At 37.9% G+C, this 13122-nt stretch overlaps 1 protein-coding gene and 1 long non-coding RNA gene across 5 annotated transcripts in view; one reads left to right on the top strand and one right to left on the bottom strand.

The window, feature by feature from the left end:
• The window catches only part of LOC113485499, a 45628-nt gene that overhangs the window by 16350 nt on the left and 16156 nt on the right, over positions 1-13122 (bottom strand). The gene's annotated exons all lie outside the window — the stretch shown is intronic.
• MRTFB (myocardin related transcription factor B) overlaps positions 1-13122 on the top strand; it is an 86915-nt gene that overhangs the window by 65973 nt on the left and 7820 nt on the right. For 3 of the 4 annotated variants that reach the window (XM_026858659.1, XM_026858660.1, XM_026858662.1), the window contains 7 exons: positions 751-998; positions 2545-2698; positions 4899-5927; positions 7307-7462; positions 10397-10555; positions 10858-10995; positions 12442-12502. In XM_026858659.1, the coding sequence (XP_026714460.1) occupies positions 751-998; positions 2545-2698; positions 4899-5927; positions 7307-7462; positions 10397-10555; positions 10858-10995; positions 12442-12502 (1945 nt within the window). The remainder of the gene's footprint in view (positions 1-750; positions 999-2544; positions 2699-4898; positions 5928-7306; positions 7463-10396; positions 10556-10857; positions 10996-12441; positions 12503-13122) is intronic. The other variant, XM_026858663.1, reaches the window with a different exon arrangement.

Here is a 13122-nt window from a genome sequence, read left to right as displayed (position 1 = left end):
GGGGGGGGGAAGAGTAAAACTCATGGGTTGAGATAAAGACAGTTTAATAGGACAGAAAAGGAAGGGAAATTACTATTAGAATGTACAAAACAAGGGATGCACAATACAGCTGCTCGCCACCCACTGACCCAGTCCCTGAGCCGTGGTGTCCCCTGGCCAACTCCCCCCAGTTTATACACTGGGCATGATGCCCTGTGGTATGGAGTACCCCTGTGGCTCCTTTGGGTCAGCTCTCCCGGCCGTGTCCCCTCACAGCTTCTTGTGTGCTCCCAGCGGCCGCTGGCAGGGCTGTATGAGAAGCTGAAAAGTCCTTGCCTTAGTATAAACACTGCTTAGCAACAACTAAAACATCAGTGTGTTACCAACATTATTCTCATCCTAAATCTAAACCAGAGCACTGTACCAGCTACTAGGAAGAAAATTTAACTTTATTCCAGCCGAAACCAGGGCACTGTTTTAAGAAGAATCCCTCTTTGCAATGACAGGTCATGACTAGCAGAATCCCTTAGCTTCATTTGTGGCATCGATGAAAAAAACATCTATAAACTGTGATTTGGTATAAGCCAGCTGGAATATGTTAACTTTTCAAGGATGTTAAGCAATTCTTTTGGGCAGGTTTGCAGAGATAATTGTATTCAGCAACTCTTTGCAGTAAATGTGCGCCTGTATGCTTTACTTTGTACCTTGCATAACTGCTTGTAAATGAGGTTATCTGTTACAGTTGTTTGAATCTTTTCCATCCATAAACAGCAAAGCCATCCAAAGAACCCAAATGATAAGCATCGGAGCAAGAAATGTAAAGAACCTAAGCCAAGGGTGAAAAAATTGAAGTATCATCAGTATATTCCACCTGACCAGAAAGGTGAGAAAAATGAGCCACAGATGGACTCCAACTATGCTCGTCTGCTACAACAGCAGCAACTGTTTTTGCAGCTGCAGATCCTGAGCCAACAACAACAACACTACAACTACCAGACAATTCTACCTGCACCACTGAAGTATGTGAAGCATTGTTTGTGTCCTTTAAAGAAAAGATATATACATCAGTTATAGACTTTAGAGCTTTAGAAGTAAGCATTACAAGACAATTGGAACCCTAAATGGCAGTGTGCATCTGTGTGGGTGTTATTTGCCTCATTTAACAAGGTGATTCTCTTGTTAAAATACTCCTGAAGTCTGATAAGCCTTTAAATGGTTCTAGTTATTTTTGCATGAGGTGGAAGCAGAACCTCCTACCTGTCAGATGCATTTTTTCTGACCAGATGCATATTTGAAACGCAAAAACATTTATGCAAAAGCAGGAAAGTTTTTATGCCATTTTCACTCAGATATGACAAACATGACTCAAATAAGAGCAGAAGAGAAACTTACAGATGATGACTTTTACAAAGACACCTACTGTTGTGTTTTTATTGTCTTTTTACATCAGTTTCACAGACCACATTTTTGCAGTTTACAAATAAGAAGAAACAGTCATTTTAAATTAGGTAAAATTTGTATATTGTTTATAGCCTCATCTCCAGTGCTTATATGAGTTCCTCAGTATTCATCTTCAGCACTGTTAACAGTGAGAACTATAGGTTTATGATTTATAGGTAGAAGCAGTTAGAAACATACATCTTCAGAGAATTGCCAGCACCTTATAGCAGAATGAGAAGCTGACTATCTGCAGTTTCATTCTCACCATCCAAGACCAATCTTTTCCTAGAAGTGCTTATACTGTAACATACCACAGTCACACAACCCTAAATTCAAATTACTTTCAACTGGGTTTTTTTAAAATGAGTTTTCACTGAGTTATTTTCCTCAGCAAGTGAGGCTAGAAAAGTTAAAGATACCATCTGTGGTTATATTTATAATTACCATGTATCCTAACATTTGGACTAGAGATGTTTCTGCCTGCTTACCCACGCTTCTTATGTTCCATTTACTGACATTTCAGAAACATTTTTTCATAAATCAGTTAGACGAAATAAAAGAGCTGACTTATGGTACCTAGTATAAATGATGGCATTTAAAAATTTTGTACAATTATTTTGAGATCCTTATATGATATTCTTATGAGTACAGCTGATAAAAATGCATCATCTTCAGAGTAAACTGCCTTCACGTCAGTCCTTATTACATATGAACATTGGACATGTATGTAGGGTTGATACATAGAGTTCAATATTGTGGAGTTTTTTTACTCATGTCAGAAAACTTAACGAGTTGCCCTAGCTGATGATTAATTTGTATAAACTGATTCTGCAGTCCATAGTATTCTTCAGGGATACTGTGACAATATTAAAAGCTATGAAGCAGAAATTAGTACTCTTAAAAGAAATTAAAGTATCAACATACTACTCTGTTACATTTACTTCTATGTGCTGTTTTATGAAAAATATTTAATGGTAATGTCTTACGTTAAATACGTATTAGTAAAAAAATTAAATTTGTTCATTAACTTGATAGACACTAGATTCAGAATGACAGCTTCTTGATTGAAAATGTAAATATATTTAGCATTGACATTATTGCCTCCTTTTTTTTTATCACTTGAAGGCCACTGAATGACAAGCAGAGTAACAATGGGAATACACCACTGAATACTTTGAACAACAGTACACCGACATCAGCTGCCAGCTCACCAAGACAGAACAGCAATATTCCTAGCCGAAAACCAGGACCTCTGCCTTCAAGCTTGGATGACTTGAAGGTAAAAAAATAAGAGGGATTTGTCCATTCCTGTGCATCACTATAGGTCATAACTTGTCAACTGTTACTGTCAAGAATAAGCCCGGATATTATTTACCAATTAAAACTGTACTTTTCTCTTAACTGTTCAGAATGAGGTTTTTGAAGTTTTCAGACACAACTCTTCTGGACTTAAATATTTGTTTTGATTTAGCTTCCTCATATGCTTATCTTCTAGAAATGACATTTGTCAAAGAATTAGAAGAGGAAGAAGAATTTCAGACAGATTGTATAGGTACATAATTTGATACCTTGGGTAAACTGTGGGGCACACTTCATGTGAAGTTTTAGCCCAGGCAGATTTAACACTGGAACAGTAATTTCCTCAGGACAATTTCCTCAGGACAATTTTAGTATATCAATGAAGAGGTTTAGTTAAGCAGTGTAAATTAAAAGACACTCTAATAGTAACATATTCAGAGAGGTCATTGCTGTAAAGGCAACACAGAAATAACACTAGTAAAAGAGAACAGAAAAATAAGAGATCTTCTTACCAGAGTTCAACACATCATCTGAAAATGAACACACATTTTCATAAAAGTTTTTTGAAGTTAAAAATATCTGTGTAAACTCAGATTAACCTGTAATATGAAGGCACTGCATAGGATTTTCTTCCTTCAGAAATACATCAACAGGAATTAATACTGTGAGGGATGTAATGAAAATGAATCTGAAGAAGCCTGTGGGGGTTTAGGTGCAGATCCTTTCAAAAGCAACTACCGCAACGTGCCAAACCCGAGCAGAGGCGCGGGGACATCTAGTGGGCAATTTATTTGTGTCTCCCTCCCTTCACCAAGGTGTTGGCTTTCTGAGGGATGGGAGTATTGCTGTAGGCTTGAAGGGATATAAAAAAGAGGCTTCCGAAGATTAGATTCTCAAGACAGTAATCTATTGTCAGTTAAAGCCAGTTTTTTAATATGAAACAAGTCTGTAAAAATGCCATTCAAACAATAGTGCTTGAAATAAGCTTTGCAGACTTTAGTATCTGAATTTGTGCTTTGCAGTGATTAAAGCTGTTCACTTACCCATTTCTGTATAATTTATTGGTATTCCTGCTAATGTGGTAACACTAACATATGCCATACTTGCAGACCTGCTGGTGGTGGTTTTAACGCTGAATCATGTAAATCAGTTCTGATTAAATTCAGAAATGCATTGTTGAAAAACAGAAAAAAATGGAATGCACTTTTAAGCAAGAGTAGAGGATACCAGACTAGCCGAGACAGCTGATAGTCATTGTTAGGTAGACAGTTATTTAACATAAAATTTCTGTAGTTCTTAGAAACATTAAATGGATTGCTATGACGTTTCAGCATTTCCAAATCATGCAGACCTATAACTGAAAATTCTAGACTGGCAAAGTACTGAAATATTACTATGGTCCATACCTTTTATTCTTTTAGAGGTGTTTCTAATATATATGCAGCCCAAACACTTGATAGTTAGATGTGGTGTATGTATATCATAAACAGAAGCCATTCCCTGTGACTGTTGTTTTTTAATTGGTGTTTTGAAGCACAGAATTAATGTGCAGTCAACACATTTGCACTTCACTCTGTCTGTACATTTACTGGAAAATTGAGAACATTTTTCTATCAGAAATTAGATTACTTTCAACTTCTTATATTTATGATTGTAAAAGAAGCCCAGATGGCACATAGCTGTAACTGTTCAGTTGCTAATTAGAGTGAGCCTTTTGTGTTTGATGGGTCTATTGAATCATCCAGCTGACCTGATAAAACTTCTCAGGAAGATACCTATCTGCCTCCACGGCGTAACAAAGGGTTCAGTGTGCTAGTGTTCAGTGCTTTTATCTGCACTGCTGCCATCATCTACAGGTTTACTTCAGAAGTTTTTAGCCCAGAATTGGAGCTGTACGTTCATTTTCCCATTCTGAGTGTTTATGAAAAATCAGCATAACTTTGCTACTATTGCTTGTACAACCACCAAACACTGCTAAGGTTTTGGCCACTTAAATGGTGAAAGTAAGTAGCAGGTCATGGAAATGTGCTCATGGATCATGCACACTGTCAGAACCTGGAGGTGTAATAACTAGCAAATATGCTGAAAAATATTTTTTTTCTTATTAAGATTTAATAAGGGAGAATGTATATAAATAAGTTTTAATTTCTTTTTTTTTTTACTATTGTGCTTTATTTCAGGTAGCGGAGCTTAAAATGGAGTTGAAATTGAGGGGATTACCAGTGTCTGGAACAAAAACAGATCTTATTGAGCGTCTGAAACCCTATCAAGATCTTAATAACAATGGGGTTGCTACTAGTAGCTCTGTTACAGTAACCACTTCTACTGGGGCCACAGGTAACACTGGGGAAGTGACTGTGGCATTTCCTGTTGCAACACTAAATAAACCAGTGGCTAGTACGATATCCAGCTTTCCTCCAGAAAAAACATCTACTGGACCTGGCTGCAAAGTAGTAAATACTGAAAACATTAGTTCTCCTTTGCCTATATCTCCCTCTCCTTCAGAACAATCTAGTCTAAGCACAGATGACACTAGTATGGCAGATACTTTCACAGAAATGATGACCATGATGTCACCATCCCAGTTTTTAAGTACTTCACCACTAAGAGCAAATATGAGTGATGATAATCAGAATCGCAGTAGTGGAAGCATCTCAACCATGGAGTTTGATGTAGCAGAAAAGGACCGCAAGCTTCAAGAAAAAGAAAAGCAGATTGAAGAGCTCAAAAGGAAACTGGAACAAGAGCAAAAACTTGTGGAAGTACTGAAGATGCAACTTGAGGTTGAAAAACGGGGACAACAGCAGCAGTCTCAGACTTCTGGTAACTCAGCTGCTTTGGAACAGAAGCAATTCAGTGCTGCTGTCAAAGATGAAAATGCTCTTACTGACTGCTCCAGTACAAGTCAATCTGTACCTGTGGCCAGTCATTCCTTAGGACAACCGGTATATACCAGTGGCCAGAATCCAGTTGCCAAAAAGGCAGTTGTTATCAAGCAGGAGATACCTGTGGCCAAAGCTGAACCTCAGAATGCCATTTCTCAATTTTATGTTAATCCACAGAGGCAGCCGCAAACTGCAGCAGTTGTTGCCCAACCTCAAGCTTTATTAACTACCCAAGGAACTGCACAACTGCTCCTTCCGCTATCTATCCAAGGCCCGAACTCTGCCACTGCAGTGCAGCTACCAGTTGGAAACATAAAGTTGCAGGTAAGGGTGTTTTTATTTTTCATCATGTAAACTGCATGGCACTATTTGCATGATTTAGTATAAATAGGTGAATGTGCTGCTTGTAAGATTGACTTAAAAATCAGGCTTAGCCTGTTTCTGCTTTAGGGGAAAGAGTAGAAAAAAGCAGAGCCAATCTCTTTATAACTTTTTCTAGTACTTGCTTTCTTTATGACTTTTGTTCCCAGATACTCTTTTCTGAAAAGTAATTGTCTTACCATGTACTGCCTCCATACACAGTTGGTTTTGATTTATATCAGCATATACCACTGTTTTGTTAATTCCAAATTGTAATAGAGAGCTACAAACCCAGTACTTATTTTGAGGTCTGTCTGTTTGCAAAATGTGTGTTTGAACTTCCTTGTGTGGTGATGGCTTGTTGTATTTAAGAATGTCAATGCTAGGTTGTAGAACTCCTGTGGAGTTATAAAAAGAAACCATGGTTACACAAATAGTATTTCTAGGCTGATTATAGGTGGTATCACAATGAATAAATATAGCATAAACCAAGATAGGTTATAAATAAATGAAGAGGTGTAAGAGTAATCTCACCAAGCTGAAACAGTTTAACCTGTTGGTCTAAGGTAGAATAAGCATACACTTCCCAGTGGCATTGCTGGGCATAGCTAGATGAAATCCCCTGCCACCCACATGGTTTTTGTGCCAGTGAAGTACCCCTTCAGCTCCAGCGTGTACTTGGGGGTTGGGGCCTAGGCTTTGATGCCAGCATGTGCACCATCACGTTTAGCAATACTTATGAGGGCTGTAGAATTCTGATGGGAGTGGGCCCCACAGTCTGCAGTGCAAGAACTATTCTTATTAGCCACACACCCAGACAGATCTTTATCTAAATTGTGCTAAAACCCTGCTAGAATTCTGTCACAACCGTAAGCAGCTTATTCTGATACTTCACTCATACTGCAGGAAGTTTTCCTAACTATTGGCTAAAATTATCTTTCCTGAGGTTAGACATGCTTCTTGCCTTTCAGTGGCCATTAAAAACTTCTGTTACCTTCTTAAAACCAACCTTTTTCTTGCATCATCAGTTTTGTCTTTCTGGTTACTCAAACCCAGTTCTTATAGTCCTTCCTGGTTATGCTCTCTCTTTTTATTTTCATTGCTCTCCACTGGACCTTCTCCAGTTTGTCTTTATCTTTCTTAAACTTTTGGCAAAATAACCACCTTTTAGCTGGGAACTTGTCAGTACCAGAGCAAAAATTCTGTCTCCTACACATAGTTCACTCGCATCCTTCCCAGAATAAGAGCTATTGCTATTCTGCATAATCTATGCAATAGATTTTTACATGATGTAATTTACTGTGAGATACAAATAATGCAAATATTTTATCTTCATCCTTTAGGCTCAATCACAAGCTGGAATACAGACCCCATCACAAATACCTGCTGCTATTTCTTCCTCTGGCCTGGTCCAGGCAGCACCTCAGATGCATACTCCACAATCAAAACAAAACACCATCACGCAGCATACACTTGGTCAGACCCAACAAATCAGAAAGGTTTGTGGATAGAAATAAGCATTAAGATAAATAGCTGTGTAATCTAATTCTAGGCAGTGCTTTTAGAATCTTTTATGTGTCACCTGCGTCATATATAAATCCAGTCACCTAACATCTCTGTACTATGTTTTTCGGTGTGATAAATGGGCTTGTAACTTCATCTCTTGCCAGCATTTTAGTCTGTGCAGACTTTATTTTTCAGTTGCAAATAAATACATAAGGCTAAAGACTTTTTATCTTAATGGTATTCTTACAGCACCACTGTTGCTATGTTCTTCATGCTTGGCACAGGTGGTATATCAGGTATTCCAGTCAGCTTCTCCTATTTGCCACTGGCTCAAAATGGAAGATTCTTGGAGATAGGTCTTAGGAGAAAGCTTTTACCTATGGCTTCACAGGTTTATTCTTTAAAAGGAGTTTCTTTTAATTTCTTACTTCCCTTGTTGATTTCTTCCTTACTTACGAAGAAGGCTATGGACTTGGATGCTGAGGACAGCAATTTCAGTGAGTCAAAACCCCACCACAGCTACAATACATCTCTTTCTGAGGAATGCATGGAATGATTCAGAGAGATCCTTCTCTTCTTCTCTACCCAAACCACTCAGCTCTGAAATGTCCCATTCCAGAACAGATGTTCATCAGCACTGGATGCAGAGCTGTGAGTGCCAGTCTGGTCATGTTCATATGGTAACTGGTATCAAACCATCAGCATCAGTCATCACAAAAGAAAAGGCTTTTGCCTCCTTTGAGCCTCTTCCAGGCTTACCTCTAATACTAGGAACTCAGAGATTGGTTCTGGACCTTTACTGCTTTCTTATCAGTGCCATCAACTCTAAGGCTCCTATCACTTAGGACAACAAGGTTTTTCAGCCTGCCCCAAGGAAAGGACAATTCAGAAACAACTGAAATTTCATGATGAAGAGGGTAATTTTTACAGTATGTAACTGTGACAATATATTTCCGTTTACAAAACTGCATCATAAAACAAACATTCTGATGCAGTCTGGGGCTTCTACCTGTGCAGTGTCCTCTAACCTGCCTCTGTTAAGGCTCTTGTTCCAGATAGGAATTTATCTTAGAAGATGTATGGTTATGCCCTGCTGTTCTCTAGACAGCTGGCTAATAGAGGGGAACACAACTAAAGGAGCATCATCGCTCTTCAGAGTGCTTGTTCAATCTGTTTAATTTAATGGACATTGAGGTTATCCTACAGAAGTCAAAACTGACATATATCCAAAAAACAGATTTCATTCAGGTTCTCTGAGATCTGGTGAGGGGCTAATCCTTGATTGTTGAATTAACCTTGTTAATTCAACAAATCCCATATGGAAACTTTCCAGTCATCCTGTGGCATGTACTTGTGCCAGAGACTAGCAGTTTGCTTCCTTTGCTGTTCAGAAGTTTCTTGAAGTGAGTGCAGGAGATAACCAAGAATTGTACCCTCTGGTCTTTTCCCTGTTCATATCGGTTGTCATGGAGACCTCATAGTTCCCAGCAGACTTTAGGCTGCATCTGGCTATCCTGGAGCTGAGCAGCCTGCCTATCCTAGTTGTTTTTCTCACACATCTATTGCCGTCTTTTACATAAGAAACCAGGCAGCGTAATTGCACTGGTTTTTACATCAGAATGTAAAATACTGACATGATACAATAGATCAAGATAGTATTCATGCATTCAGCATTAGATCTACCTGCCTGCTGTTTGCATTTCATGAGGCTTGGATATTTCAGCAGGCAGACTAAGCTAATGAACTGTGAGGGAGTAATGCTACTTACTAATGTAACACTTTTTAGTGAAGCTGGTCTTCCTAATAGTGATCATCTCCATGAATAGTTGCTTTCCAGAGCCAGTTTCCCATGAATCCATCTAGACTTTCTCTGGTAGCTCAGATTTTTATGCAAACCAGCTGATTGTTCCATTTATTTTCTCCTACACAGTTGAGGTGTCTCTTCCCATTCTAGCTACCCCATGGCCCTTGTTCTTCATTCAGTAATAGGGAGACATCTCCACAGCCATTCACCTCAGTGGCAGACAGCTGGAGAGTACAGCGGGTTTCACACAGATGATCCAGGTGGCTAACAAAAAAATATATTAAACCCTCTCACAGCAGACTTCATTTGGTATTCAGACTGTACCCCACGAAGTTTATTCTAGCTTTATCTCCATCCCCGATCTAAGATTTGTCACACCTTTGTCATAAAGGTGTCATAAAGGTATCTGGGAGTGATACTGAATTTAGAAGAATAATCTCAAGCAGTCATACATACATAGCCCATCTTCCTCTCCCCTCACCTTAAAAATATAAGAAGTACAATACTGCTTGGAATAATTTGCAATGAGTGTACAGACTATGAGTTGAAGAAATAATAAGTTTTTATGCCAGTAACCAAATTTACAGTTGATACCCAAGTTCAACAGTTGTATATTTTGCTTCTCCCTCACTACTCAGAGATATCTGTAGTTCAAAGAAATGAGAACTACATGGCACAAACCAAACCATTCTGTCTTAAAAGAGGCAGCATAGGACAAGTATGGATATGTACACTGTATCAGACCAGAAATAAGTTCGTTTTCTTGACTGTCCACTAGGTGGGGAGATCATGCATACTATATTAAACGTTCCACACACTTCTCACTGTATTTTGGAAAAATTACATTACACTGTCCTCATGCTTCCTGGAAAATCACAGAAAAGCAATGAATGAAAGCATGTCACAGCACGGAGCTTCTTTCAAAGAGTAATTATTCTAGATTTACAAATTATTCTATTGGTGGGAAAAATCAGTACAAAGAACATTCCCTGAATAGGGAATTTAAGCAAGCAAGTATTAAAAAAAAAAAAAAAAGCCTTAAACTTCATTAATGTCATTTATCCAATGTTATTAACCTTTTAAGAAACCCACAACCTAAGACTGATGTATTAATCCTTTTCAGGTTTTTCCACCTAACACTTCAAATACAGTATTTTCCTATCAGACTGCACCAGTTACAACACCTTCACAAACTTTTATTAATAAAACATCAAACTCCAACATTCACACTGGTGGTAACCAGGTCCCCTCTGTGCAGAATGGACCTGCCACTCCTAATAAGGTAAGGTTAGACCAACAATGTTCCATAAAGTTTAGTTTTATATTATTATTCTTAAATAACATGCAACTGTGTACATAGAGCAGCTCACTCAAGGAAGAGTGTTTTGTAGATTTTAATAATGCATATATGTATGTATGTGTGAGCAAGAGGGACACTGTTATTTTCTCCCTCTGATTACCTGTATGCTATTGTTATTTGTCAATATGTAGATTGGTACAACAAAAGAGGGTAATCTGTAAAACTCGATACATCTTGAATTCACTGAAACAAACTGTTTCCTCACTGTTTTGTTATTCATGCAGCCTGGCTCTCCATCTCAAGCCCAGCCTTACATTGTTCAACAATCCCTCTTCAACAACACAGTATCTAAGACAAAAGATCCTCCTCGTTATGAAGAGGCCATAAAACAGACCCGCAATATTCAGCCATCACAACGTGAGGTAGGTATTTTCTCCTGTTTAGTCCATTAAAAACATTTTTTTTTTAGAATTATCAAAGCCATTGCTTATTTTAGGTTTTTGTTTGGTGTCAAGATTTTCTAACATACCCTGTTAATTTTTCCATAGCTATGTCTAACTAGAGGACTTCTGTTTCATGATTCTTTTTATTAAAGCAACAGACATGTAAATAAGTCTTACAGTATCCAGTTGGTGATACATATATATATAATTGGGATAATGCTGGTAGTGCTACTTAACAATAACTAGCCTTCAACTTACTTCTTTCAAGGATGTATGATGCCCAAACTTAAGCATTAAAAAAGAAAATATATTCCTGTTTTCCAAAGTGAGTAAACTTGAGGAGAGTGTATGTGTGGTTTGTACACACTTACGCAAACATACATATATATAGATGAGCATAGGTGCTTGCTTGAAAAGAGTCTATATTTCATGAGCTTGATGAATAATCGTACAGAGTGTTTTGTCAGTCCTCCATGACACATTGGAGGAAAGTTGCAAACAATAATAATGAACATCCCTAACCTCATGCGTTTCAGAACTACCCCAAAAGATAAACCCTGTAGTGACTTAGTATTAGTGGCTGGTTTTGTGGTGGCAGACATTCAGGCAGAAGCATGGGTATCTAATGCCATTTCACATGTTCTTGGCATGTGTGAGTCATCCTCACAGTGAAGGCACACAGGTCTTCTTACATGACTCCATCACTACCAGTTAGTGAAGTGCCTCCCCACTGGCCTCTCTTCAGGAGCTAGATCTCTTGATAACAAATAACTTCCCATCTCCAGAGTACAACCAGTGTTCTAAAGCACTATCTTAGTTTTGAGAAAAAGTCTCCACTTTTTCTAGACCATTTTTGAAAGAATGAGTTTGAGGGCGTTTTATGACCTTTTGCTTAAGGTGCAGATATGCAGGAGATGGCTGTTTAAAACAAACAGATAAACAGCTGATGAAAGCTTTCCTCACTTCAAAAATGAAAATAACATGAATCTACAAATTGAAAAAGAATAACCCATATCTAACAAAATGTATTTTACATGATGGCTATTTGCAGGATATCTCTGAGAGAAAGCAGTTCAGCATGTGCCCCCTGAAGTCCTGCAGTTATTCCAGATACTTACCCTGGTACAAAACAGGGTTAGCAATTCTCCTCACCCCTAGTTTTCTGCACCCCTCTTCTAGGTTGCCTTCATGAAATCTTTGTCTTGCTTTTCAGATTTTTTCCCTATTCGTTTGTACTGAAACTGACCACAGGGATTATAAGTGTCTCTCCAAAATACCTCTCTTTTTTAGATTGACAGTTTCATATGAAGAATTTTAGTCTTGAACATAGGTTAGTACTTATGTACTATTGAGAGAAGCTAGGATCAATCAGCTTAGGAAAAAATACTATATGGAAAAGAATAACCCTTTTCTCTTGCATTACAGATTTCCAGTGCACACAGTCAGCAGATGGATGATCTTTTTGATATTCTCATCAAGAGCGGAGGTAAGATAATTGACATCTGTGTAATGCAGAGATTTAAAATCTGATAATAAAAACTCAGTGCTATAATGAAAGGAATGAAAAGGAAGACTTATTCTGGGATAAGAGGTAGAAGCTATCCAGCCTCGATGAAAGTAGTATTTCTGAAAGTTTGCAATAATTATCTATTAAAGAAAACATTTACCAAAACACATACAGTCAACCTGCTGTGGAACTCCTCTGCTTGTGAATTAGCTCAGGTAAACCTTTGCAGTAATCCACATGGCATTCAAACAAATAAAATAACACCTTAGGTTAGCACAGACACACTTTATCAGAATTGGAAAAGTTGAGCAAGCCCATATAATGTATATTGAAATTATACAAAAAGTAGAATAAGGCAAGAGTTAAAGTATGTTGATACTCTAATTTCATTAAATATAACCAAAGCTACATTACTGGAAAAAGTATGTATGAACTACATAGAGGCATTAACAAATAACAGCTTTCTATACAGGAGCTATTAGAAAGGAACTAAAATAAGTAAAGTAATATACAGAGTAGCTTTGCAGTAAGAGGAGGAGGCTTTCAGGCATAATGAGGCTTTGTAGACTAAGAAGCCATTGCAACATTCAGAAATGTTC

The sequence above is a fragment of the Athene cunicularia genome (genome assembly GCF_003259725.1).
Source record: "Athene cunicularia isolate RWA chromosome 14 unlocalized genomic scaffold, athCun1 chr14_part1, whole genome shotgun sequence".
NCBI classification, from domain to species: Eukaryota; Metazoa; Chordata; class Aves; order Strigiformes; family Strigidae; genus Athene; species Athene cunicularia.
The sequence above is the reverse complement of the archived record's forward strand: the minus strand, read 5'-3'. Positions and strand labels throughout refer to the sequence as shown.